The sequence below is a fragment of the Clytia hemisphaerica genome, unplaced genomic scaffold, assembly GCF_902728285.1.
Source record: "Clytia hemisphaerica strain Z4C2 unplaced genomic scaffold, Clytia hemisphaerica genome assembly, whole genome shotgun sequence".
NCBI classification, from domain to species: Eukaryota; Metazoa; Cnidaria; class Hydrozoa; order Leptothecata; family Clytiidae; genus Clytia; species Clytia hemisphaerica.
In genome coordinates, this window is record NW_027104287.1 from 503,558 (window position 1) to 530,317 (window position 26,760).

Sequence of the window (26,760 nt, forward strand, 5' to 3'; positions counted from 1 at the left end):
ATTTGTTCTTTTATTATGATTCTTAAATGCTGCTGAGGCCTCAGTTCTAATGTTATTTTTGTTCTATTATAGTGCTAAAAAGAAACTTAAAAAATCAAACTAAATGAATAATCCAAGAAATCAAGAGTGGAGGGACAAGAGATGCGCGTCCTCCAGCCATCTAAAAACCATAACCAATCATCGGTATCAGACAAAAGTGTAGCCGATAAAAGTGTATTCGATTTCCCTGACGATACATCTGATGATGCCCCTAGATTGATCACAAGGAGAAAGAATTTGAGTCGCTCCAAAATGAAGAAACGGTCAACAGAAAAAACAAAAGAAAAAGAGAACAACACTTTGAATCCACCTTTAACTCTGTCATTGTCCGGAAATAATTCAATTTGTCCGATATGTAGATTCCAGTTCTCCGAAGATGAAAGTGAGGAATCGAAAGCAATTCATATTTCAAAATGCTCAAACGGTGATCCATCAATGCATTCCAAAATGGTACCACAAGTTACGGACCGACCATCTTCCTCTAAAATGACTTCAAATACCATGAAACCATCATATTCCAAAGATACGGCATCGGAAAATTCATGTCCAGTCTGCGGCTCTGTTTTCGATGGAGATTCAAGCGCTAAAGAAAGAGAGATCCATATCAACAAATGTTTAGATTTGTCTGCTAACAATGGACAGAGTCTCCTTTTAGAACAAACAGAAAGTGACGAGTTGCTTGCACGTAATTTACAACAAGGTGATACAACAGGACCTTTCACTGAAGCTTTGGAATCTTGTCAAGTCTGTTTAAAGGTAATGTAATTTTAAAGTGATTTTTCATCATACGCAAGTTTATCTTTGCTTGCAAAGTTCTATTCTCTTTTCACTTTTGGCTTGTAGATTCGACCGTACAAACCCATTTTTCAGATAATTCTCAGTTAACTCTCTCTTAAAGAGAGTATTTTATATTACCGAGCTTATGTATGTGTTTTTTTCTGCGACGGAGACGGTAAGGTTCTAATTTGATTAGATCCAGGTCAACTGAGGACGACGGTAAATCAGCAGTTTTAACGTCCTCGATTTTGTTGGTCAAAACTGCGGGTTACTCTAAATCGCTTCAGTCACTTTGCCGTCCTCAAAAGTGCAAATACATAAACTCGCTATTATTTTACCGCTGAGGGGAACAACATTTCAGTATCATTATCATAGAAAGATTACTATAGCAGAGGTTCGAATGAGAGAGTTGACTATATGCTTTATTGTTTAGGTCCAGCTTTGCATAACACAAATGGCAAAACTTTCTACAAATACCTTAGGCGCGTGGCCGGGTAGCTCAGTCGGTAGAGCATTCCCCTTGCAATCCAAGGGTTGTGGGTTCGATCCCCAGTCACCGCAAACTCGAATGAGTAGTTTGGATTGGTTAATCTGACCCAAGCGTTAAGTTACTGGGAGTAGGTGTTGCGCTCCACCTCAGCATTCGACCTCCAAGGTCTAGCGTAAAAAGAAAATGGGATAGACTCCCTCACTCCCGGCTCTGCCGACAGCCACCATATAAATATAATTACTTTCCTTAGGCGCTTCGCATAAGTTCAATTATTCAGTGAACCAAATTGTTTTATTTCAGGACCTTGGTAAGCTTTCCGTAGGGCAACGAATGAAACACTTGAACACATGTTATGATCGAGTCGAAATAGCGGAAGGAAAATCAACCAAGCGTAAAAACCCAACTCGACGCGCCAAAACTACTCAGAGTAAAAGAGGCGCTAAAGTTCCACGAAAGCAATGTCCTATTTGCAAGTCAGAGCAAGCTGAAAGTGTAAGACTTTTGCTTCCCCCTGTTTGATTCTCTTATTACCCGTGAAACTATATCTCTATCTAACAAGGAAAGTTGTCTTTTCTGGACATTCGAGATTGATACACAAGTTTAAAATCCCTGTTGGCTGTATTTTCAATTATTGCCTTTCGAAACAATTTGAAATTTTGAGAATATTGATTATATCTTTTTATTTTGGATACTTTTTTTGTTTTCTAGAAATTTTCAGCTCATTTCAAGAAGTGCGCTGGTAAACACAAAGTTACACCCTATCAATTACAAAAGATTATCCAAGAACATCAAATCGAACTAGAGTAAGCAAAAAAAGCAGTTTCAAACAACGTTTATTCAAATAATTCACTAATCAATCCACAATAATAATTTAAGTAGAATGCCTTCAAGGCCATTAAAGTCTCCTAACTCGAACATTGACTCTGATCTCAAGTATGTTCGAGTTATGGAGATTGTTTCTTGGACCAAGTACTATGTTCAAGTCAAGGAGACAGTCAGGTTACGGAGGTGCAAGTTGTGGAGATTTCATTGTATTTATTTGGTATATTACTTTATAACCATCTTCTTTATCCGTAGCTCAGAAGGCATCACCACAACCACTCAAAGGTTTGTTATTAAAGAGTCTATCTTGTTTGTTTATCTCTGCTGAATTCTATGTCAACTTCAATTTAGCGCCATGAACGAACAAAGCTGACTCAAATGCAAAAACAATTTTTGTTCAGAATTGGATCCACAAGGGGTCAATGCTTACAAAAAGGCGGCTGAGTGTTTGTATCTTTTTACCAGAACAAAAAAGTGGTTTTAGAACGCTATGGATAAAAATACTCCTCCATTTATTTCGCCGCAACTCTACCGTAGCTACATACGCCACTCAAATTATGTTCCGAAGAATGTTTACAATATCTTTTTTGTATTTTAGGACAAAAGCACCAGCCTCGTCTACTCTTGTCAAACCTTCCGAAGTGAACTTATTGGATCAAACGGTCGTTCAAGAACACAAACGACTTATCGATAAAGTTCATATCGTATGTTTGAATCGATTTGTTTAGTGAATACATAGGGTATTACATTGAATCCACTGAGGTTTGCAATGCCTACGCAACCCACGCATCTATTCGCAATTTAATTTACGCATATCTTCATACACAATAACAAAAGCGTCAATTTACAGTTGACTCTTGCTATTTCCAACTCGAACGAAGAATCTAATTTTGTTGTAATTACAGAGAGATTCGAATTATAGAAAGCATTTTACAAAGGTTTCTCCTTGGTGGGGATTCAAAATTAATAAGAAGTATAGAAAGATTTGAATAATAGAAGTTGAATAAATAGGAGTCTACTTTAGGTCCGTGCGTGGTAAAACATTCTTCTTTAAAGGTCATTATATAACGTGAAGAAATTCATAGAATTTCTGTTCAACTATCTTCTTTCAGGGGAGAATGTATATAAATCTCAAAATTTTTCAACAAGAGAAGTCTGCTGCTATTATCTTGTAACAGGAATGATTTTAACTTATTTTTCATTTGAATTACAGGAAAGTGGCAGACCATCAACACCTGCGCTTCCAACAAGCTCAATAACAAGTAGACCAAGTAAGAAAATTCATTCACGTAAATCTTCTTAAGTTTTACTACGATATTTTTGAGACAATTGTATCACTCAGAAAATGTAGCAGAGATTGGTATTATAAGCATGTAGCTAACAAAACAATGCGTAAGTAGTACCGTACACTCTGGTCAAGACTGATTTTTTCATGGCATTTTATGATTTTCTCAACTGATGATATCTCTAACCCAGACATTTGTTCTTACAGATAGTGACCAAGTGACAAAGAACACACAAGATCAACCATCGAAGCCGCTGAAAGTATTCACTGACAACAAAGCCAAGCCAACTCCGCATTGTCGACTTTGGACATTATCAGCGTATACTATGGACACATTAAATTCTGTATTTCTGGTGTGCAATTTACACCCAGTCATTTCTGATGTTGGATTTTCTGAAAAGACACACATTAAAATGGACACTGAATCTATAGGTATGTAGCTGGCACTGTTTTGAGATTTATTCAATGCATGATCCTGAATTTAGAATCGAAAACTTGTTGAGGTACGAAGTAGGTTTTTGTGCCACTTTGACTACATTTCAATGCAGGACAATACTTGTTATGAACCTTACACTTACCCAAAACGAACAGAGAGTTTTAGAATCAAAATGATATCCTGTTATTCTAGTCTCGCCTCAATCAAATGAAGATAATACTCTACAGAACAAAGCAACAAAAGATGTTTCCTTCACCGCTACTCAGTTCGAAAAACTTGATGTCTTACTGGATATGGTTGCAACGGATGACGTCAAAGAAAATGAGACGATAAAAGATGGCTTCATCGTGGATGATGTTGATAGAAAGGTACATTATAATTTTTGAATATTGTTCAATTGCAACAATCTGAATGACTAATGGTCTTGTAATTTGGCAAATTGGCTAGACTAAATTATAGTATACACGACTTCATCTCCATGCCTTGTATAAACTAAAAATAAATAATTGATAATGACTAGGATGATTGCTCCTCTCAATTAGTCGGTCAAGATTCATTAGACAAGAAGCAATTGGCAATTGATAAACAAAAGATCATAAATAAAATGACTAACTCGAAAAATCAGTTGTATTACTCTCAAGAAAGACAATTGATTTTTTCCAGTAGTCATTTCATCTCCTTATTAGAATTTTGCTTACTTATATTAGACTAAAGCACTGGGCTCAACTTCAGTATAAGTGTGTAAGTGGAATGCCCGATTGTAAACACTTATTTGTAAACAGGGACACTCAATAGAGAAGGCTTAATTGTTAGGGTGATTGGTACTCAGGATAAGGGAAGACCTTTAATTGTAAAGTTAGAATTATGAGTCATAGGGTAATGGATAGGTACTCTGGATTAAGAAAAACTCAATTATAGAGCCCACGTGATGTGAGCTTGAGAAAAGGGACGGTTGTGAACTTAGAGAAGGCTCAGTTGTAAACCTAAAGTGATAATGAAGTAGTTGGTATTAGCAACTGGGTACGGTGGTGGGTACACGGAGCCTAACTATAAACCCTTGTTGATGGGTATTCGGGATTAGAGAAGGCATAATTGTAAACTTAATATTGGGTATTACAGGTATTATTAGGGTAAACTTGGGACTGGGAGAACGGGATGTTAATACTAAAAATGTCTAATTTTGAACAATTCAGGAAAAATGATTTCGTTTCAACAAAAATGATCTTTGACATCATGAATTTATCGAAAATCTATTTCTGGTTTTTCAAAAATATTTGACGTCAGCTATTTTGATTTTTATGACTGTAAATAAGTGCAAGCCTTCGGTAAAATGGGAATAACTCGCGAAAAAAGCGAAATTCAAAAAATGAAAAAAACTGCCCTCAAGTTTTAACCTAAGGAAGGTGTGTGCCAAATTTCAGCTCCGTAAACCAATTATTCGGCTCTCTACGCTGCCCCAAAGTTTGCGGACTTACATACATACATACATACATAAAGATTAAGAAACGTTGTATTTCTTTTCAATACTTAAAGTTTCTTGCTTTCGCATTCATCAGTTGATTAGAAATAACTATCAAAACAAAATTCCACGTTTATTTAAAAAATTCAATACAGCGTCTTCATATAAAAAAATTGACGTCAATCTTTAGAATCGAAGTTTTCAAGTAGGTGTTTGTTTATGTGCCGGCATACATACATACATACATACAAACATTCTGAAATTCTGACTCAACTGAGGTTGAGAACTTGAACAGATCAAAATTAAATGACTAACTCAACAATCCAGGCGTATATTTGCAAAATTGATAACCGTTTCGTTGCAGTAGTCATAACATCTATGTCTGAAAAAGGGTAGTGGTGTAATCTTTATGCATCATTTAGTTGAAGAGGTTTGGAACACTGTTTTTCCATAGCCCTGGGAACATAACGGCGACATTGTTGATTTGCTTATGTCGCGGGTGGTCCGATTCAGATGGAATTTTCATCTCTCCAATAGCGACGACGTTAAATTAAATTTACCATTATTACACCTACGATAATTACACCTTGAAGGAAAAGTAAACAACTGTAAACAACTTCCCCACCAAATCATCCAAGAGTTACCATACGACTTAAATTCAAAGAGTAAAAAAGGATCAAAAATTCATTATCCTCTTCTCTGATAGTACTCTGTACCAGAGTGTATCTCATGTTTATCGTTTCGTAGTACACTCTGTCCGCATTGTCTGTTTGATAAGAAAATTCCCGTACGGACCTTCTGCGATGAAGTTTGATTTATGAATAGCAACAATTCTCTTTTCGTCTCACCCACACTCCATCGCTGCGGTCGGTTTGAAAAATCTCAAACCAGAAAAGACAGCGACGGTATACGCTCTATGGCAATGAATTTTGAAATTAGCCGTAGATATCGTGTCTGCGTACAGATTAATCTGATAGTGAAGAACATTTAAAAAAAGAGTTCACCATATCATAGATCCGAACTCACATTTCATTTTCGACCCTGAGGTCACCTAGGCAAATGAAGGTATGGTAAAATAAAAAATTCTCAAAAATAATCATTCAGTCAAAAGATATCAAACAAAGTTATTTAAGCTGACGTCTAAAAATGCTGTTTTCTGCTGTTTTTTGGGCTCAATCACTTATTAACTTTGTATCATAACTTTATATTGAATAAATATTTTAGTGCAATTTCTTCACAGTGATGGACCCCCTAAGATCAAAGAATCTCTCCAGTGAAAATGAAAGTTATAGCACTTTTCTGCAAGATCTTTATTTTTTTTCTTCTTCATTTTCATCTTCATTTTAGAATTTTTTTGAAGATTTTTTTATTTCAAAAATATCTCTCCAACGATACCAAATTTATAAGGATCAAAGAGTTCCTTCAAAAGTTATAGGTAAAAGAGTGCACACTTATCGTGAACAGACTTTAGTACCCTTCCTCAGGTTCTTCTGCAACACAAAATTGCCGAGATATTCGAAGTAAATTCATTTGAAGTCCATTGCAGAAGTTTACTGTCCCTCAAGGCAGTTTCAGTAAAGCCAAATAAACAGCTGAGAGTGGGGATCGAACCATAGGCGTCTGTACAGCAACCAAGATTGATTACCACTACACAACAGCTCTTTTACCACTACACAACAGCTCCTTTACCACTACACAACAGCTCCTTTCCCACAGTGAAGGTGAATTCATATTCTAATGAGAGAATTTTGCCAGAAATAATCATTTGTTACCAAAGTCTTAAAATTCTTTCTTTTAATAAACGAATTACAGAGTTATTTTATAGCAGCACTTGATATGACTTGCCTATGACTTGAAAATCTTTCATCTAAAAACCGAACATTCATTCATTCATTCAATAGTCATTTGGCAACAGCAATTGATATTCACTCAATTTTTGAATTGAATCAATGTCAAAATGTTTGTAGATACCCTATAGTATCTTGTTTCTTTCTTGATCTCGTTTCGCAGTCATTAGATTCAGTTATCGCCTTTGGTTTTATATTTGACGTCAATTAAAATTTCATGACGTAGTAAAATTAACTACGAAATATGTCGTTTTTTATGAAATTTGTCGTTCTTTTTGTCTATTTTTAGAAATGCAGGATTCTTTGGATAAACCCCTCTACGATGCGTTTCACTTTCGTTTTCTTGTTTGTTTGTTTACATTTCCGACATAATTTATGCGGCTATTATTGACGTAACTAAGAGTTTGCAAGATGGTAGACTTTTGCATTTTTAACACGGTTTCCATTTGTTTCACATGATGGTGGCATTTGGGGGGGAAATGGCAAAAATGGAAGTTTTGAGGTAAGAAACAAATTGACCCAAAGTTTGTTGTTTTTTCTTTAAATGTAACTTTTGGAATGGCAAAATTTCGAAGAACAGATGTAAAAAAATTGTCATGTAATTTTAACTCAGAGACAAAGTTAGATCTTTTGAATTATTCTTTATCACATAGATGTTACATTTCCGCTGAAAAGAAGACGGCATCAAAAGTAAACATGATTGCCTTCTCCTCAAACGAAAATACAGAATCCACCTTGGAATCTAGGAATGGAAATAGAGAAGAAAGATTTCGTATTTTCTCTTCATTGGAAAACAAAATCAATCGAAGTAAACGAACTTGTTCCTAATGAAAGAAAACATAAAAACCATGAAAGATATTACTGGCATTGAACACAGTTGCCATCGCCTTGCTCTTTTTTGGAATATTTTTTTGTGACGTCAATTTTCAGTACAAACTCCTTCAAACAAATTTTTTGAAAAGCTTTCAAAAGTGAATTTCGACACTTTTTTCTTAATAATTATGGAAAGTTTATAATGAAAATGGAATCGCTTCAAAACTTTCATCAATTGATCCCTCTAAAATAGTCCGAAATAGCCCAGAATCTGTGATTTTCTTGGTACGATGTTGCCAGCTACCCAGTATGATTTACATTTTCAAACTAGCCAAGATAAAAACCACTCAAAATTCTGTAGGAAATGGCAAGAAAAATTCTCCTGGAGGTTTTCTCTCAAATTTAGAAAAAGAACGGAATATCGAATTTATTCAAGGCATTTGCCCTCTTAAAAAGGCCTTAACGAGTTTATGTTGTGTGTTTTTTGTGCGATTGGGACGGCTAGCTTCTGATTTGGCTAGATTCTGAGGACGGCGGTAATTAAGCACTTTTTTGTACCGCAAAGCCTGGACTAAGGCCAAAAACATGTACAACAGTTTAACAGCCTTTGTTAATGCTTCTAATTAAGTAACCAAAACCAATGAATTTTTACAGGTTTAAACAAAAGAGTATTTCGCAAGAAATTACTTTCCCCATCACGACGTTCTAGATTTAGAACAACATGATTTTCATATAATATAGAAACGACATCATTTCACGAAGAGCACTAAATTTAACAACTGAAATTTGGAGATCTTAAGAAAATATAGCATTCGTATGCAAGAGATTCCCTGTTCCCTTCCCTGAAATTATGGATGGTTAGATTTATTTTTCTTTTGCAACAATGAATATGGCCGAAGTTAAGTAGAACAGAGAGGCACAGTACAGAAAATGTAACACGTAAAAGGGGGCTTCCGAGAGGCCTGTATTCAGGTCTTTGTGCCTTTTTTCTACGGATATTCCGGTATTAAATGGATTTTTATCAGTGCCAAACTAAGATAATTTCACGAAAAAATTACCGGCTATCATATCTTTTGTATCCTAGAACTCCCGTAAAAAAATGAGATTATTTAACCTGAAGGAAGTTCGTTTACTTACCAAGTCAATTGCCGCAAGTAGGAATCAGATTTTGGTCGCCTTCCCATGGTGCTGTCGCTTACTCTGTGTTTTTGCAATACATACACTAAAGGCCGTTTTTTAGTACATGTAAGCAAGAAACTTAAATAAGAGAGAATTTATTAAAGTTCCTTGATGTGAGCTTTATTCCATCATGATTCCATCCAAGTTGCTCGCCAAACTACGCCTATACACGTTTTTTTAATAAGAACATTCCAAATTTTTTGAAGGCTTCGGATGTTCTTAAGTTCCAATCGAAGCCTTATGTTTTTATAGTTTGTTCTTAAATATGTATTTTCCAAAAATCAAAATGTTAAAAACATAACTAAACGTTTCATGCACTTACGTCCATAGTTTGCAGAGGGGTATGAACCCCCCTAGGTTTATTTCATCCCCCCCTATATACCCATCCCCCCTTTTTTAATGAAATCTTATCCCCCCCTTTTTTTTTACAGAAAATCTGTTTCGAAGGAAACTCGCTTTCCCACCTACCAGCAAAATTATCAACAAGAAAGAGTATGAAGTATTATAGTCACGAGCCAACAATGACAGAATATAACTAGCGTTTTCATTAATCTTGATCATTTTAAAATCTAATCTAAAATGTGTGTGTTCTGTTGAAAGTTCTTATTAATCTATAATTTACTTTCGTCATATCCCCCCCTTTTTTATTTGACCCCCCTACATTCCCATCCCCCCCTAGTTTTTTCGGCAGATCTCGGTACCCCCCTACCAAGGCCATCCAGAAAGTTGGCATCCCCCCTATTAAAAAGGGGGGGGGGTGCAAACTATGCGTACAATCATCAGATGTGACTAAAAACAGTGTTGAAAAGAATTTATATACAAGGAAAAATTCTGATTCATTAAAATGTGATTAAAATATGTTATGGAAGATTATTAAAAAATCGTTAAAAGATAAAAAAGACAAAGGTAGTAAAACTGTAGAATTCTCAAGGTTTGTTCTTATAAAATAACGTGTATGTTGTGTTAAATAATCGAGATCCTTACATTTGAAACTAATAAATTTTTTATTTGACGTCACATTGTCTATTGATTGTTGATGACGTCGATTATTTAAGCTTTATCTCTGAAACGACCTTAGCGAGCACCTCACTCACTGACCTTTATATACCCTGGACAAAGCTTCTCAATCCCAGCCAAGCAAAATCTTTGATCGGAGTTTTTTGAAAATTGGTACCCTAATGTCGGCACTACTCGATAGCGGTGTAAATGCATCGAGAGCGCTAGGTCTACTTTTCCTCAAATTCTTTTGATGATGTAGCGGCGTTAGACGTTAATTTTTAGCATTGCAATGGCTTCTCCGTGGGTACCAATTCTAAAAAAACTCCAATCAAAAATGGCAGATATTGCTTGGTCCAGGGTTATATAAAGGTCAGTGACCTCACTAAAACCCGGGATTTTTCATCTCGTTTCTTGCGTAGAAAAACGCGGGTGACGTCGAGTAAAGTCTCGAAAGACCTCCCCTTCGTTAATTTTTCGGATTTTCTCGAATAAATTTTCAGCTGATAAAAAAGTCTCTAATTTCTTATTTCTTGGTTTAGTTCTCAACTTCAGTTGAGCTACAATCTGACAATGTTTGTATGTATGTGTCTGTCTGTCTGTCACAAAAACTTTAGGGCAGCCTGGAGACTTCAAAAATGCTTGGATTTGGCTGAAATTTGGCACACTTGTTCCTTGGGTGAATATCTGGGGGTGTTTTTTTCATTTTTTGAAAATTTGATTTTTTGGGCCTGGGGACGAGTTTTTCGCCAAAACGAGGCCAAAACTTTGGGGCAGCCTGGAGACTTCAAAAATTGTTCGATTTTGCTGAAATCTTGCACACTTCTTCCTTGGGTGATTATCTGAGGACGTATTTCTTTTATCTTTCAAAAATTTAGATTTTTGGGGCCTGGGGACGAGTTTTCGCCAAAACGAGGCTAAAACTTTGGGGCAGCCTGGAGACTTCAAAAATTGTCGGATTTTGCTGAAATTTGGCATACTTATTCCTTGAGTGAATATCTGAGGGTTTTCTTTTCATTTTTTAAAAATCTTGATTTTTGGGTCCTGGGGACGAGTTTTCCGCCAAAACGAGGCTTAAAAACTTTAGAGTAGAGCCTACATACCTCAAAAATGGTTGGATTTGGCTGAAATTTGGCACACTTGTTCATTGGGTAAATATCTGGGGGTCTACAATTGGGCCTATGAATAATTTGAAGCCACTGAAGTTGCGCACGTTCGACTATTTCAGAAGCATCTTCAAATAAAGCAGTTAGAGTAGAGCTTATCATCTCAACTGGACAGAGTATAATTTTAGAAAAGATTTTTTTGTTCTACTTTGATAGGTTCTAATAAAGTTTATTTTGTCTTTTTAACAGATTGAAGCGCTAAAGGAAGAACAATCACCACAAAAAATTCTTTCATCTTATCATTCATTGGTCGCTTCTCCCGTTTGTAGTGATTTTACTTTCTTATGTGGTGATGAGGTTTCGAAAGAAGAAATTCCCGCTCATCAAATTATACTCATCGCTCGATGTCCTCATCTTAAAAAGGTTTGCTAAACTATAACGTGGTCATTATCAGGGCTTCTATATAACCTTTATTGCGTCCATTGCATTGCAATGGCATCTGATTTGTTGTCTTTGATTGATTGATCTCCAGTTCGCCATATTTTAGCTGTTTGCTAAGGCTTACTTTGTTCATAAAACCACATTTTCTGACCCTTTCTATAAACTTCCCGAAATAGTTTGTAAAGGTAAAAATGTAACGTGCAAACATAGATACTTTTTTCTCTCCAGATAATTCTGGAAAACAAAGAAACACAAATGGAACTTGTCGACCAATCAGTGGCCAGCCTCAAAGCATGTTTATCGTTCATATACACCGGTCATCTGTTCGAAGAAGAAAGATTCACTAAAGAAGAACTGGAGATGATAATCAAACTCTCAGAACGGTATGAAATGTTGAATGTGAAAGTCTAAGGTCTTATCTTGCTCATGAAGAGGGACAGAAATATTCTATAAATCAAGACCTTCATTATTCTCAAGTAACGTTGACTGTCAAGTAACATTGGAGCTTAGTCGAGCTTTTGATCTTCAGTGTCTGAGGATGAGTGTTTCGCACTTTTTTTATAAGAGCAAACTATATAAGAACATAAGGCTTCCATGGCCAAAATATTAACAAGAAGTTATTAAGAATATTTTACGCTTGAAACTTAAGAAATTTAAAGAACATCATAAGGCTTCTAAAATTTTGGATTTTCTCATAAAAAAACATGCAGTCACAATTTGGCATCTTAGTAGTGTTGGATAATACTAAGCGCGAACAGAAAAGTGCCGTTAGCAATTCTTCTATGGTTATCACCCATATATGATTAATCTACTTTATAAGAATGTCATTTCTCTCGTTCTCTCATCAATGATTGTTCTCTCCATAGATTCGAGCTTGAGACGTTACAGGCCTACTCCAAGCTTGTTTACAGCAAGTACAAAGCCACCTGTAACAATTTATCCCCCTTTGAAACCAATAAAAATGCAGATCAGAAGATGGAAACTGATCTTGCTTCAAATAATGAGAAGAACGAATCAAATTTTAACGATTTAGTGAGTTCGTTTTGGCAAGACAATGATTTAGATGCCGACATTGAAGCTTCGGATACTGAGAAGAACGAGAACGAATTTTCAGACAACGAAATTAACGAATTACGAGGAATATTTCAATCACAAACTGTTAGTAAACGATTAAATGCGTCACAAGGTATAAAAGAGTCTACATCTGTGAGGAGTGAACGCCAGACTGAGAAGAGTAAGAAAGTATCGGTGAAAGACAAGGCAAGACCGCTAAAGACAGCTATTGTTCAATCAGATAGGTTATCTGAGGTTTCGCAATTATCAGACAACGCGCCGGATGAATTTTTCTTTGTTCCAGACATTAACAAAACAATTGAACGAAGTCGATGTAGTACGGACGAAAATCAAACATCACGTGAAATCGATAGTGGTTTGTTGGGGGAGTCACCTAAAAAGCGTTTGATTCCCTCAGTGACCGGGGAATCCGTCGGGGCTAATTTCTACATTGCGAAATCTTTATCGAACAAATCTTCTTACAAATCTTCACTTGAGGTGTTAGCAACAGATTCACCGAAACCGGATTTAAGTGTCGGTTCAAGTAAACCTTTCATTGAAGAATATCGTAGTAGTTATGGTAGCACGAACGCCGATACCGAACCAATAAGTGATGCAACTTACCAAGCGGCTTTGTTAGAAGGACATTCAGCATTCAGTTATCCGTTGCTAACACCGACTTTGAAAGAAACTTCTTCTATTAGTAAACGTGGTGTGAAGAAAGGAGATTCCCCTGGTAATCGTAAACAGAATGCAGGTAATTCCTCGAGTATAAGTGACAAGAAAAAGAACGATTCCTTGAGCAAAAATCAAAACAATAAGAGAGATTCCTTTAACCAGATTGACAGAAAAGATGATTCCTTGAATTCTGATACAAAAAGGAAAGACGATAAATTATTGAGTCGAATCGAAATTCCGAGGGGTGAAGATTCCCTCGATAAAAATGCTGAAAAAGAAAGTGAACTAGAGAAATCAAACTCCCGCGATAAATCGAACACAGACTTATTTAGTAGTAGTGAAAAGATCAAGGAAAAGAAAAATCAACGAACTTCGGGACCTGTCTCCGTTATTACCGTACCGAATGACGAACCGGAAGTCATCCACATTGACAAGGCGTCTCAAGGAAAGACTCTATGTGAGGAGGTATATGACTGTGCATTTTTCATTGCCTTTAAACCTAAACCTTATCGGCCCTCTTTACGCCGGCCCTTATTGGCGTTATATTTGGGCTCGTGGCATAACAAGGGCTGGTGTTAAAAGGGACAAAATTTTGCAATTTTTACCTAAAAGCGACGTTATTTTTTGACCATTTTTTCTCAATTTAAAGGATTTTAGGCATGATTAAAGGATGAAAACTATCCATTTTTTTACTCTATATCCAAAACTTCACGAAAATCAATGATTTTTAATGTAATTTTCAACAGTTTAATACTGAAAGATGACATTTTATTGTAAATTTTAGTTAATACTTACGGTTTTGAAGCCTGAATAGCGATTTTTACAAATTCTGGGTTTATTTACGGCCCTAAGGCTGTGGTGGAATAAGGGCCGTTGTTAAATTAGGGCCGGCGTAAAAAGGGCTGATAAGGTAAGTTAAGTATCGATAGATAAATCACAGCGAAGGACGAATTTCCTCTAACCTTAGTTCACGCTATACGGAATTTTCCTACAGGCTAAACCGATAGCAAGGCAGACTTACACCGATAAAGAAATCAACTTTGTATTTAGAACGAATTTCCGTTTGATTTTTTGTTCTAGAAGCAAAGCGGATGTACTACCGGGGTAAGTCTACCTTGCTTTTTAAGTATCTATGGAAACTTACCCTCGCTATTCTTGTTAATCTGATGTACAAAAGGTAAAATCAAGGTTGGCCGCGATTGCGAAACTGCCTTCAGAATTTATATAAAGCTCTTTGTCCATATTCTTTTGAAAGGTGACGGTTGTTGGTTCAATGTACTTCACCAATGACAAAGATTATCAAACGTTCGTCGCTAAGAAAAGTAAAACAACTTCTCTCGAACAGTCAAACAAAAGCCTGGATCCTCAAATGACAATTCTGTCTTCGTCAAGTCGAGTGGAACAACGGACTATTCTAATTAATAGAGATACAACGACAACAACGAGCTCAGAAACGGAGGTAGAGGATCTTCACAAACAAGATAGAAATATCGGGATGGCTTCATTAGAAGATTTATTTCCGGCTTCTACGATTGATGATGAAAATATCCCGCAACTACAAAAAAATCGAAAAACAGATTCTAGCGTGGTAAGAGCAATAAAATGTTCATTTCAACACATTTCAATCCAACTAAATAGGGAACACCATCAGATAAACTAAGCCCGCGGGAGGGGTACTAGCGTTGGGACCGATCGGTATGATTCGCTCGACTTTTGACCCTAGGGCCCTTAGCGGGACCAAAAAAGAGGAAAAATTGGAAAATTTTGTGAATTTTACGACCCTTATTGGGCCAAATTTCAATGTTTTTTGGGGCAAAAAATGAAATTTTTATAATTTTCCGACTCTGAATGGGAAGAGATTTAATTTTATGGATTCTTCCAGCCCTTACAGGGACTGCCAGGTTCAAAAAAGGCACCCTTAAGGGCGGTATATACCCTACACTTCACTTACCCAGGTACCGTCCCTCATGGTACGATGGGAAAGTAAGTAGGCCTGTACTTCAGACACAGTATCATAGGGGGGGGGGCGTACGGGGTTTCTGATTTCCGAAATTCCGAGCATTTTTGACCTGATTTCCGATATTCCGCAAAAATATTTCACTAATTCCGACACCGAATTTTTTTCTGTAGATAATTTTCACTTAAAGAAAAACTTGAATAAAAAAAGGAAGAAACTGTGGGAAAAGAATATTTTTGCCACATACAGTACAACTATTACACCCCGCGGACACCGCACGCTGCAAAGAGGTGGTACGACACAGAGACCGGAGGACACAAATTTCAGTTTAACCCCCTACCTCAAAAAAGGAAGTTTGTAAAAGATAATGCGAGCGAAGCGAGCGCGAAAAATTTTCCTTGACTTTTGCTTTAAAATCCACCCTTTTTCCCTAAAAAAAGTGTTGAGAAGAGTAGTTTTCCCTGACTTAGAATGGAAAGAGAATATTCTTTCCTGACCAAAAACGTCAAATTTTTCGTGTTGTAGTAAAATAATTATTTCAAAAATAACCCGGCCAGCTTTACAATAGTCAAAGTGTGTTGACTTTTGAAAAAATAAAAAATAGAGATTCAAAGATTGACTGAAAACCGTCAAATTCAAGGCATTCTAGAAAAAAAGCTCCCTGACTTTTCCCTGACTTTGGAGAAATTTTACGAAAATTCCCTGACTTTTCCAGGTTTTCCCTGACATTTTCAAAAAATAACCCATTTTCCAGGTTTTCCCTGACCGCTGGGAACCCTGTTATAGAACTGGATTTTCATCGTTCCGAATGATAGGTGATGATTTGAATCTCAGTAAAATATTAACGCCTTATTATAAAAATGTTGACCTTCTCACAAAGCCCTCGAGGCATCGCGCCATTCATCGTACCAGCTTTGGTCCGTTTTGAAAAAGCTTCAATTTTTCACTGCTTACAAAAGGTCCGCGAATGAAATAAGATTGTTTTGTGGAGCAATCTATACCTATACCCATCATATGTGCGCGCGAACGCCGCTAGATAGGATCTAGCGTGCGCTTGTGCTTGACGTCATTGATTCAGAAAGCGTCTTTTGTGGATAGAAATTAGTGAGGTTAAGTCCCAAATTGGTAAAATCACGACCATGAAAATTAAACAGGCTAGTGAGTTTCAACCAATAAAATTTCGCATTTTTTCGTCCGTCATCGTGATTATCCTGGTATGCTTAACGTCAGTATTATTTCCGAAGCACACAATCGGATACCGAAAAACCGAAACTAAAGCTCTTCAGACCGAATTTCCGCAGTAAAAAAAGTCATTTTTCCGAAACCGAAGTCTTTTTGGATTCCGAAATACCGAAGTGTTTTGACGTGATTACCGAAATTCCGCACAAAAACAAGCCCATTTCCGTAATACCGAAATCTCGTACGCCCCCCACTCATAGCACTGAAATTCATTCAACTTTTTGATTTTTTTTTCTCTTGAAAATTTCAATCAAATGGTGTTGCCTTTTTTGTTTTTTTATGGACCTAGGGGGTTAGGCTAAGTTTAAACGAGTCAAACGAGTCTTTGTCCATTGTAGGACAAGGTTGTATTCACTTCAACTAGTTTGCGCGCCTTTTCTATTTTTCTTCTATTCAATAATATTGAAATTGACACCACGCGTTCGAATTTTTCGAAATAGCAATCATGAGAGATTTTGTATGGTTAGTTCTGCACATGTTTAGTGTTTGATTCTGATGTGTGTTGAAAAAGTGACAAAATGAAAGGCACATGTTATTAAAATCTTAATTTTTTTTTGGTTTTATCTCTGCGCATTTTATACAGTTATAGAATTCTTTGGATAGGTTTTTAAATTTGTCTTATTGTCATGTATAGGTTGATTTTTATGTGCTGCAAATTTGTATATGTAATCACATGATAACAAGTGCAATTCGAATATAATTGCACGAGTGATTTTTTTGTTATTAATTTTCCGAGTCCGAAAGGACGAGAAAAATTCGAAACAAAAAAATCACGAGTGCAATTTTCGAATTGTACGAGTTATTATGTGGTTACGAGCTAATCGCACAATGGCTGTCACTACTTTTTCCCAGTTAGGAAAGTAAATTACAGAAATTACACTGAGTTTTATATTTTTCTCTTTCTTTTATTGTTGTTTATTGATTTTCTTTCTCACAAAATAAATTTCGAATGCAATTAAAACGTTCGATGCAAAAAAAATGTAAGAAAAAACATTAAAATCAATTTTGTAAACATTGGCGCTGCATTGGAGAGTGTGATTAACGATTAATTGCTCTCTACAGGATGCAATTAACGATTAATTGCTCTCTTTGAGGGCGTGCGAAATAAGAAAAAATAACCCATCGTGTGATTAAGTTTCAAACCATTTAAAAAGGATAAGATATTTGCACTCTCATAAATCATTAAGACTTTTATAATTTAGTCAATAAAGACGAAAAATGTTTTATTAATTGGCTTAATTTCTACTTTGGAAATTCAAGAATTTTAAATAGTATATAGAGATGTTTTGAATTTGAAGCAATATTTAGATTCTGGACGGGCACTTATGTAAAGATTTTCGAAAGCATCCGGCGAGGCGACCTTTTTGGTCAGCCTAAGCTGAGCATTCAAATCCGTAAAATTCATTTCTTCTTCTTCTTCCATAAGACGGCAAAAAAAAAATCCGATTTCCCGATCTCACTTTGATTTTTAAACTTTCTTCCGATCGGGTTAACTTTTTGGGTACTTTTAGCGTGCGTTGTTTTTACAGATCATAATGTGGTGTTTCAAGATGGCGGCTCAAGCGATAAGTCAGATGTGATAAGTCAGTGTTGTTCCGATCGGGTTAACTTTTTGGGTACTTTTAGCGTGCGTTGTTTTTACAGATCATAATGTGGTGTTTCAACATGGCGGCTCAAGCGATAAGTCAGATGTGATAAGTCAGTGTTGTACCAAAGTATTTCCAGTGTAAATCTGTTGCAAGCTTCAATTTCTGTCATTTATTTTTTTAACTCGGCAAATCAAACACATGATTTTCATCAAGGGGATTCTTTTTCTACACCTTTTGAAGGTTTAAAGCCGTTTGCTCAAGTTTTTGTTTATGTTGAATTTTCTGATACTTTTTATTGCTGCTTTTTATTAGTTTTTGCAATAAAAACATATTTTTCTTGTTTGCCTCTAGGTGGGATTGATGGTGTTATAATGTTATTGGAATTTGATAAAGTTTACAAAAGTACAGCTACTGTCTAAATTTGATAGAGACTGGATGCAATCGTGCTCGGTTTGCTTGGACGTGTTGGATAAGGCGAATCGCAAAAAATTGTTTGGTTCCCGTCATTTCTACTTTAAAAAGTGGGGGTCAGTTTGTCGGAAATATTTTTCTTTCAAGAAGCAGCTATATACATCTTGTTGAAAGGGAATCCGTACCCGTGTCGCGTGTGGACTGATCTGAATTAAGAAATTGAGAAACCGTGGATAAACTGGTTTTCGGTTTACTCTCCATTAGCATGCGGCTCGCTACTTCGATTTGAAAACTTGTAAACACAGAGCGTGCAGAGGTCGACAGTGGAAATCCAGCAAAGCAGCGGAAAAGCTTTCCGACTCTCCAACTCTACCTGCTGACCGTAAATCAGGGGCGGTCAGATGACGGGAACCAAATGATGACATCACATCTCCTATTATTGGACTTGCAAAATTATGACAAATGGTCTTTGGAATTTGATCAATTATATTAATATTAATATATACAGTTCTTGTTGAAATTGATCAAACTATTTTTCACGCAGTTCCGGACGCAGATAGTGTTTTTCTAACCTTTTCTAACCTTGGCGCACGTTTTGACTGAATGATGGAATGGAATGAATGGCGATAACAGTTTATACATATCTCTTATCAGACTTGCAGAAAGCGGACTGCAGAAAGTTATGAAAAATGGTTTCTAGAATTTAATGAATTATACCGTCAAGTTACACAACATGCAAACTCTCGTCACAACTTGCACAGTCATAACAAACAGATCCATCTGGTCTTCATTTAACATTGTTTTAAAGTTTAAAAAACACTACCAGTGCTTGGCACAGAAGAGAGGAATCCCAGTTGAAATTAATTGCTACTCCGTTGCCCTGTTGAATTTATTTATTATGGTCGTGTGTTTATTCCGCCAAGGCGGTAAAGCCATCGCCCAAATTCATAGACCATTTAAAAGGGAGTTTAAAGCAAAATAGGGGGAAAATGAGCTTTCCTGCATAGTTATGAATTTTAAGTTTTGCCTTCGATTATCATTTGCAACCAGCAAAGTCTTCAAGATGGTTGTGTGCATGTTGTGTAACTTGACGGTACTAAACTACAAAATTTATTTACGAAGACTGGATGTAAATTATGTTTTTCTGGCCTTGCCAAATTTTGGCTTTCACTGAATAGCAGTCAGTTTTTACGTACCTCATTGGCCTTGCAGACAACTGACAAATGGTTTCTGTAATTTGACCAAGTCTACCAAAATACAGTTCCTGTTGAAATGTTATAAAAATGAACTACGTTTTGCAAAGATTTTGATGCAAATTGTGTTTTTCTGGAGTTTGCGCTTTGTGACTTAAAGTTTGTAGCTTGTTAGTTTAAAGTGTTATTGGAGTTTTATCAAGTAAAACAAAAAGTACAGTTTCTATGTATATTTGATGGATATCTTTATTTTGGTTCTGACGTTTTGGCAATTTTCTTATTTATTTCTACTAGATAACACTTTGTATATCTGACATATGGATATTGTCTCCATACTTTGATCTTCTCGTGGGGGGGGGGGGGGGGGTTTGGAGGAGCTCTCAGGCTTGTTTTGAATAATTTTAAATCAAGTTATCAAATGTTTCACATTTTGTACATTATTCAATATTTTTAGTCTACTCTGTTTCAGTACATCTCTTACATCTGTTAACCCACTTATTAAAGCTATCTAGCTAAGCTCTATTGGCTGACCTTCCAGCCTCGGCTGGTTTATTTTCCTTTGTGTTCTGAGAGTTGTCTCAGCTAGAAATTTTGATATGTTCTGATAAGGTTTTCATAATGATTTGTTCTGACGAGACAGGATATAATCAAGGTCACCAAACGTGTTCTTGTTGTCTAGGTAACCCTAGAAAGTTTCAGAACACATCCTTTGTGGAGAAAACAAATATCTTACAGATATATCTTGGCAAAATGTTTTTCCTAGATTTTAGAACACATCTGACCATAAAGTAGTAAGTTTAGGGAGACAAACAGTGCGATAAAGGTTTCCTAGAAATCAGAACACATCATTTGTATAAAGTCTCCTAGAAGATAAGAGCACATATTTCTAAAAAATCTCTCCGCCGGCTGCTTCTGGATTTTCATCTTCCAATGTCTCTCTTAGAGTTGGAAAACTCACGAGGAAATTTGTTCAGTTTCAAGAGAAGAATTTTGGTTTTGAGAGGTCCCGCCCGTACACACCCGAAATAAGCCAACCCTAGTACCCCTCCCCCCATTATCAAACCCCTGAAACCACTAGAGCTGCAAGATGCCTTCAGCTGGTCTTTCTTTCCTGAAGTTTGTTTCTCTATGTTTCTTTTCATTTACTTCGACTCCTCATGACACCATGTCTATTTTTCTCAGCTCTCAAACAACATCGACCGGACAGCTGACATAACTCCTCAACCATTCTCTTGCGACACACCGATGCCTTTCTCCGTTGAAACACCCTGTTTCAACCAACCTGAAGATTCCAAAATTGACGAAGATGGTTATCTCTCTGATAATTCTCTCGGAGATATCGAGATTCCAGGTCTGACTTCCGTTAATATGACATCAATTGCGATAGACGATGGAAGCAGTGCAAAAAGTAAGAAAAAACATGAAAGCGAAAATACAAATTCTGATGAACTCGAAAATACTCTCGTTCACCAAAAGAACGAAAATGAGAAACTACCTGACTTTGAAATCACTTACTCCAAACAAAACACAAGCCTCGATCGTACCAATGTCATATTAGTTGATGACAGCACTAATAAAGATGACGTCATTGAGTTACCTAGCAACATCGCTGCTGTGGAAACAAGTGTTGAAAGATCACCATGTGTGACCAGCTTAAAGAAAATGGATACCAGTACGCCCCACACTAGCAACGAAGGTGCAACTAAAAGACATTTCTTGAAACTACGTCAAAGGCTACACGCGGATTCTCCGATTGGTCGAACGATTGAAGAACCTGGTAATAAAGTTGATCAAGCCGAGACGAAAAGTAAAGATTTAGATGATGAACCGATCATTATTTCTCATTCACCAGTCAATAAACCAACAACATTACTAGTTGAAACTGAAAGTATTTACAAAGTTGTTCCGTCCTCAACTAAAAGAAAAGCAGACTCTTCAACTGAAAGTCTTTCAAGTGCTTGCGAATCCAACACATTTGGCGAGCTACTATCCTCTCAACAACGTAGATACCGAAAACGCCCTCGTAAAACAACTTCGACATCTTCAAAATCAATAAAAGCAACACCTCCTATGAGAAAGATAACAGTGGAAGAAACATCGCCCAGCTCTGAAGATGAGAAAGTTAGCGATAGTGATACAGCACTTTTCAACAGTAGTTTACATAAAAAGTCACCATTTATTGGTAGTAAACGTACCAGTCCCGGTAAAGGTAACAGCGGGCTGTGGTTATCCACACTGAAATCTCCTACATCGACAAGCCGCGTCTCAGCTTCGACGGCAAAATCACCGTTTTCGCGGAAGAAGACGCCAGCTGCGAGTAAACCGCGCCGTTCTACGAGACAAAAGAAGAAAGATCAAGTACGGAATGCAGATTTTAAGAGAATGTTAGCTGAAGCCAGCCATCGTGATGACTCGGATACTGAACTTAGGTGAGTTATATAATCGTACTCGTAAATACCTGAATAAGTTTTAGCGAACATTTCTAAATTTTTAGTCGTATCATAAAAATAATGCTATACAAGTTCGCAGGCCAGCGTGCGAGCACATGGGCCTCTATGAACTGCTCTTTGTTCGGTTTACAATTTTCTTAAGGTAGAGTTTTTTCCTAGGGCTCCCCCTGACTTTGAAATTTGAAGTTTGTGTCTTCTATTGAATTATTCATTTCTTGGGCTTTCATACACCACTCTTTAATTGTCTTCCTTTCACTTTTTGTTAGGTCTTCTGTTATCCGGAAGGGCAATTTTGCTCCTTTAGTGATCGCTTCCAAGACTGTTTTTTTTGTCTTTTTCGTTTGCAAATCGGACTTTGATCGGTCTATAGCGTTTCGCTTCGTCTCTTTTTTTTTCGAAAATTTTCCGATTCTTTATGTTTCTTCTATTTTTATATTCCTTAGGCGTAGTATCAAAGGTAAGACTTTTTCATGAAGGTATTCTTCGTCGTAAATTTTGGTTGACTCCTCTGAATCTTCAGTGTTCAGTGGACTCTATGAAGAATTAAATTATATGCAGTGGATTGTATCAGTCGTTCCTCCTGTTTTTCCCTTCGAAATGTATTTTCTATGTTCTTTTCGATTTGCCTCGACGCGACTGCTGCGTAGCTTCGTGGTCTTACTTCTTCTTTCTTTTCAATGATGTTTTCCATCTTCTTTTCGATTGTTGCCATTCTGGTCTCAAAGCTATCCTTTATTTCGCTGATCATAGTATTGACGTCTTTTGACTTTAATTGATTGATTTCTAAGTCTCGATTTGTATGTTAGACATAATTGGATTTGATAGACGGGGAGCTTTGAACAAATGTAATGTACGATTCGGTTGCACTTCTTACATTCAAGTGTGTCTTTGGATCTTCCTTCTTCACTTGTAATACATTCAGATGGGCTGCAAAGGTCGTAAATTGATGCTGAATTCGGATGTTTTTGTAGATTTTCCTGAATTTTCTCTGCCATTTTTACATCTTTTAACAGCACATCCGTTCAGTTTGTATTATAAATACCAATTGAATACCGACCCCCCTTAAAAGATAAAGTGGTGAGTTTCTACTCTAAATCTCATGTTCAAATTTGATCGCATGCTTTTTTCACCTCCATTACAGAAGAAACTTTTAATCCTTTCTGATAAAAAAAAAATTAGAAAATGGTTTTCTATTTTTCTTCAGTGAGTCTACTTCACGGCCGCTCCTGAAACCATTGGAAAATGAAGATAAGGAGAAGTGCCAAAACAAAAAGACCATCATCAGCATGTCGGATGTCTCTTCAGACTATGGAGATAAAGAAATAATAAAGAAAAAAGCAAAGAAAAAGTCCACTATTATCTCTGATTTATCATCGGATACAGGAGATGTGACAATAATCGAGGAATCACAAGCTTCTGATGATGGAGATAACATTTCAACAGAAAAAAGTGAAAAAGGTGCTTTGCGCATTGTTGAAAATTCTTTAGACATATTCGAAGTCAATGGTATCAATAAAGCTAATAATACATTACTCGAAAAATCTGTGAACTATTCTTCTGATGAAAATAAAATCATCGATCTTGATTCTGTCGAGGTAAACCCTGTTGACGAGAACCGAGAAATAAATGCACCATATTATGGAGATAATGATAGTAGATATGATATAGGTAACATGGTGGATGGAGGTATGGATATACCATATCATGGAGATAACAGTCATATTTACGAGGACAATGATACGACTTGTAAAGATGATAATTTAAATAATGAAGGACATTCGAAAAGTAACGTAGATAACACTGCTGATAAAGATAATGCTTCGAGATATGAAGGAGATAATGCTTCGAGATATACTGGAGGTAATACGACTGACGGCGGTGTTGATGTACCGTATGTAGACGATGATATGTATTTTATGGAAGATGGCGGGTATAATTCATTTGTTTTGGAAATGCCAGCCACAGATACTAGTTTACAAACTTCAGGTGATAAAAGCTCTTCCTCTAAATTTTATGAAAAGTCCGAGTCAAGTTTTGTTGATTTGGTAAAAGGACAAGAAAAATCTGATTCTTTGACTGGTGCAAGCATTGGACGATCCGACAAAGACGTGAAACTGGGACATCTTGAATCAGGAAATGAGGGAAAAGGCAGATCGGGAAATAAAACTCAGACTTCTGATGGTAGTATTTCATTTGAGAAATGGCCATCAGGGATCTCATTACCGGACGATGCCGAAATCGCTGGCCAATCGTCGAAACATGCAAAAACACCTCAAGACAAGCGTACTATGAGACCTCAGAGTGATTTCCAAACACCTAAGAATCCTGTTTCTCGTTTGAAACACACTGACCCACAGAGTGATGTCTCGGTGGACGAAGAATTCGAAACACCTCAACAAAAACCGCAAGATAAAGAAGCTTGCAAGAATTTCCGACCGGGAATCGGCTTACATCCGGAAACAAACCAAGCTATCACACCGATGCCTGATTATGCGCAATATCCAACTCCTGATTTGAAGGTATGTTTTCTTTCACATCAATTCAAATTTTGGTATGATTTAACGGCACGTTAATCCGTTCTTGTTTAGTAAATTTGAAATTGAGTACGCGCTAAAGAACTAGACTACGTCCCATTCTCATCAACCCTCAAAAGTATTTAGACAATCTTTTTTTTATGTAGGAAAAGATGAAAACCTTTGCAATTCGAGAAAATTCATCCAAAAACAAAATGGTTGCCAAAATGCAAGAAATCTATAAATACCAACATGAGTGTAAGCTTAGTTTATTATTTCAAGTAACATTATTTTCTTAGATCAATATTACGGAACTGGCAATTTAAAAAATTACTTAAGATGCATAGAACCCAGGGGACACTACCTTTGCCGATCGACAGCGTGTGCCGCTAAGGTTCATTCCATCACCTAACATGCCTTTTTTTGGTTATGAACGCCCCTCCCCCGGCTTTATTTGATAGAATTTATTACATCCGCACTACCGTACGCCTATATACGTGTAACACTATCCATTTTGGACTTTGCCATATCTTATCAGATTATTTTTCTATATTTCAGTTTCACATTGGCAAGGCGAACCACCTGTAAAGGAAACACGTAAACGGAAACCCAAGACCACCACCAGTGGGAAATCATCAGAAAGCGACATTGGTGCTACCACAACAAGCGAAACGAGCACAAAGAAATCTAAGACTTTCGCACCTGTTTGTTCAGTTATTGATGAAAATGGCGTAGAAGTTATACCACCTGCTAAAGAAACCAAAAAGAACAATAAAAAGTAGGATCTATGTAAATACAGTCGAGTCTCTATAACCTGACGGAGAACACAAATTTGTTCGAGTTAAGGCAATTTCGAGTTATGGAGTAAATTTTATAAGATGATTTAACCTGTTTGAGTCGAGGAGATAATCGAGTCGAAGAGGTTCGAGTTAAAGAGGCTCTAATGTATTTGACGTAAATTATCAACTTCGATTTCGGTATAACACGGCTAAACTTTCATCTTTTGTTGATTAATTTCGAAATTCTCGGTGCTCTATACTTTATTCTGTTTTTCACAATCTTATATTACTACTTCAGCTAACTCTAGTAAATAAGTAACTTAGAATAACACTTTCATTTTTCAGACCGAAAAAGCAGATAGTCACAGAAGACGAGATGTTTCTTTATATTCAAGCTGATTCTCAATTGTATCAAAAAATTCTATCCTACACGGTATGTGATTATGGGCCTTTACATTCGACTGCACGCATCCCCTCTCATATGTTTTGATATAGGAGATGCGTAAGTATTGTGTACGAAATACCCGTCCGAGAGTTACCCCCTTCTTTGTGTTTTTTTGATTGTATACATGCTTGCTCACTATTGGAACGGAAGTTGACAGACTTTGTTGGACCTTGGATCAAACATGCTTTTCACGGACAATTTGGCTCATACGCCTATACTGCAAGCGAATATTGTCAATGAAAATCTTGTTTGCTTTAAATTCCAAAAAAGATTAAATGTACCAAATTCTGTGTTTATTGACTCTTCATCTGTAAATATTAGTGAGATTAAGGAAGTGTTTACCTTAAGGGAAGAAATTTTCGCGGGAACAAAATTTCGCGGTTTTCGTCAATTCGCGAAATTAAATTCCCGCGAAATTTAATTTATTTCACGCATTCCCCCAAATTCGTACTGTTTCAAGCCTTAAAACAGTTTTTTTGCTTATTTAATAACGCTTTTGGCCAAAAATATCCTGCAACCGCGAAATTAAATTCCCGCGAATTTTTCGAAAATCGCTGAACCGCGAAATTAAATTCCCGCGAAAAAAAATAATTTGACCAACCGCAAAATTAAGTTCCCGCGAAAATTTCTTCCCTTAAGGGTATTTACACCGTTCAATGCGATATCGTAGGCCTGTATATAAGATTTCACACGATATCGCACTTTACGGTCAAAATAAAGCCGTGCTTAACCTCGCTATTATCACACACAAAAGATAAAGATG

The 26,760-nt window shown here is 36.6% G+C and overlaps 1 protein-coding gene across 1 annotated transcript in view; it reads left to right on the forward strand.

Moving 5' to 3' along the window:
- Positions 1 to 76: 76 nt before the first annotated feature.
- The window catches only part of LOC136817031 (uro-adherence factor A-like), a 32,282-nt gene continuing 5,598 nt past the window's right edge, over positions 77 to 26,760 (forward strand). Inside the window, exons 1-17 of the mRNA XM_067073376.1 lie at positions 77 to 795; positions 1,607 to 1,798; positions 2,015 to 2,109; positions 2,384 to 2,413; positions 2,727 to 2,832; positions 3,342 to 3,399; positions 3,621 to 3,845; positions 4,042 to 4,217; positions 11,499 to 11,672; positions 11,919 to 12,073; positions 12,557 to 13,886; positions 14,677 to 15,009; positions 20,993 to 22,239; positions 23,465 to 24,779; positions 24,941 to 25,031; positions 25,332 to 25,551; positions 25,898 to 25,985. Of these exons, the coding sequence (XP_066929477.1) occupies positions 142 to 795; positions 1,607 to 1,798; positions 2,015 to 2,109; positions 2,384 to 2,413; positions 2,727 to 2,832; positions 3,342 to 3,399; positions 3,621 to 3,845; positions 4,042 to 4,217; positions 11,499 to 11,672; positions 11,919 to 12,073; positions 12,557 to 13,886; positions 14,677 to 15,009; positions 20,993 to 22,239; positions 23,465 to 24,779; positions 24,941 to 25,031; positions 25,332 to 25,551; positions 25,898 to 25,985 (6,489 nt within the window). The 5' untranslated portion in view covers positions 77 to 141. The remainder of the gene's footprint in view (positions 796 to 1,606; positions 1,799 to 2,014; positions 2,110 to 2,383; positions 2,414 to 2,726; positions 2,833 to 3,341; positions 3,400 to 3,620; positions 3,846 to 4,041; positions 4,218 to 11,498; positions 11,673 to 11,918; positions 12,074 to 12,556; positions 13,887 to 14,676; positions 15,010 to 20,992; positions 22,240 to 23,464; positions 24,780 to 24,940; positions 25,032 to 25,331; positions 25,552 to 25,897; positions 25,986 to 26,760) is intronic.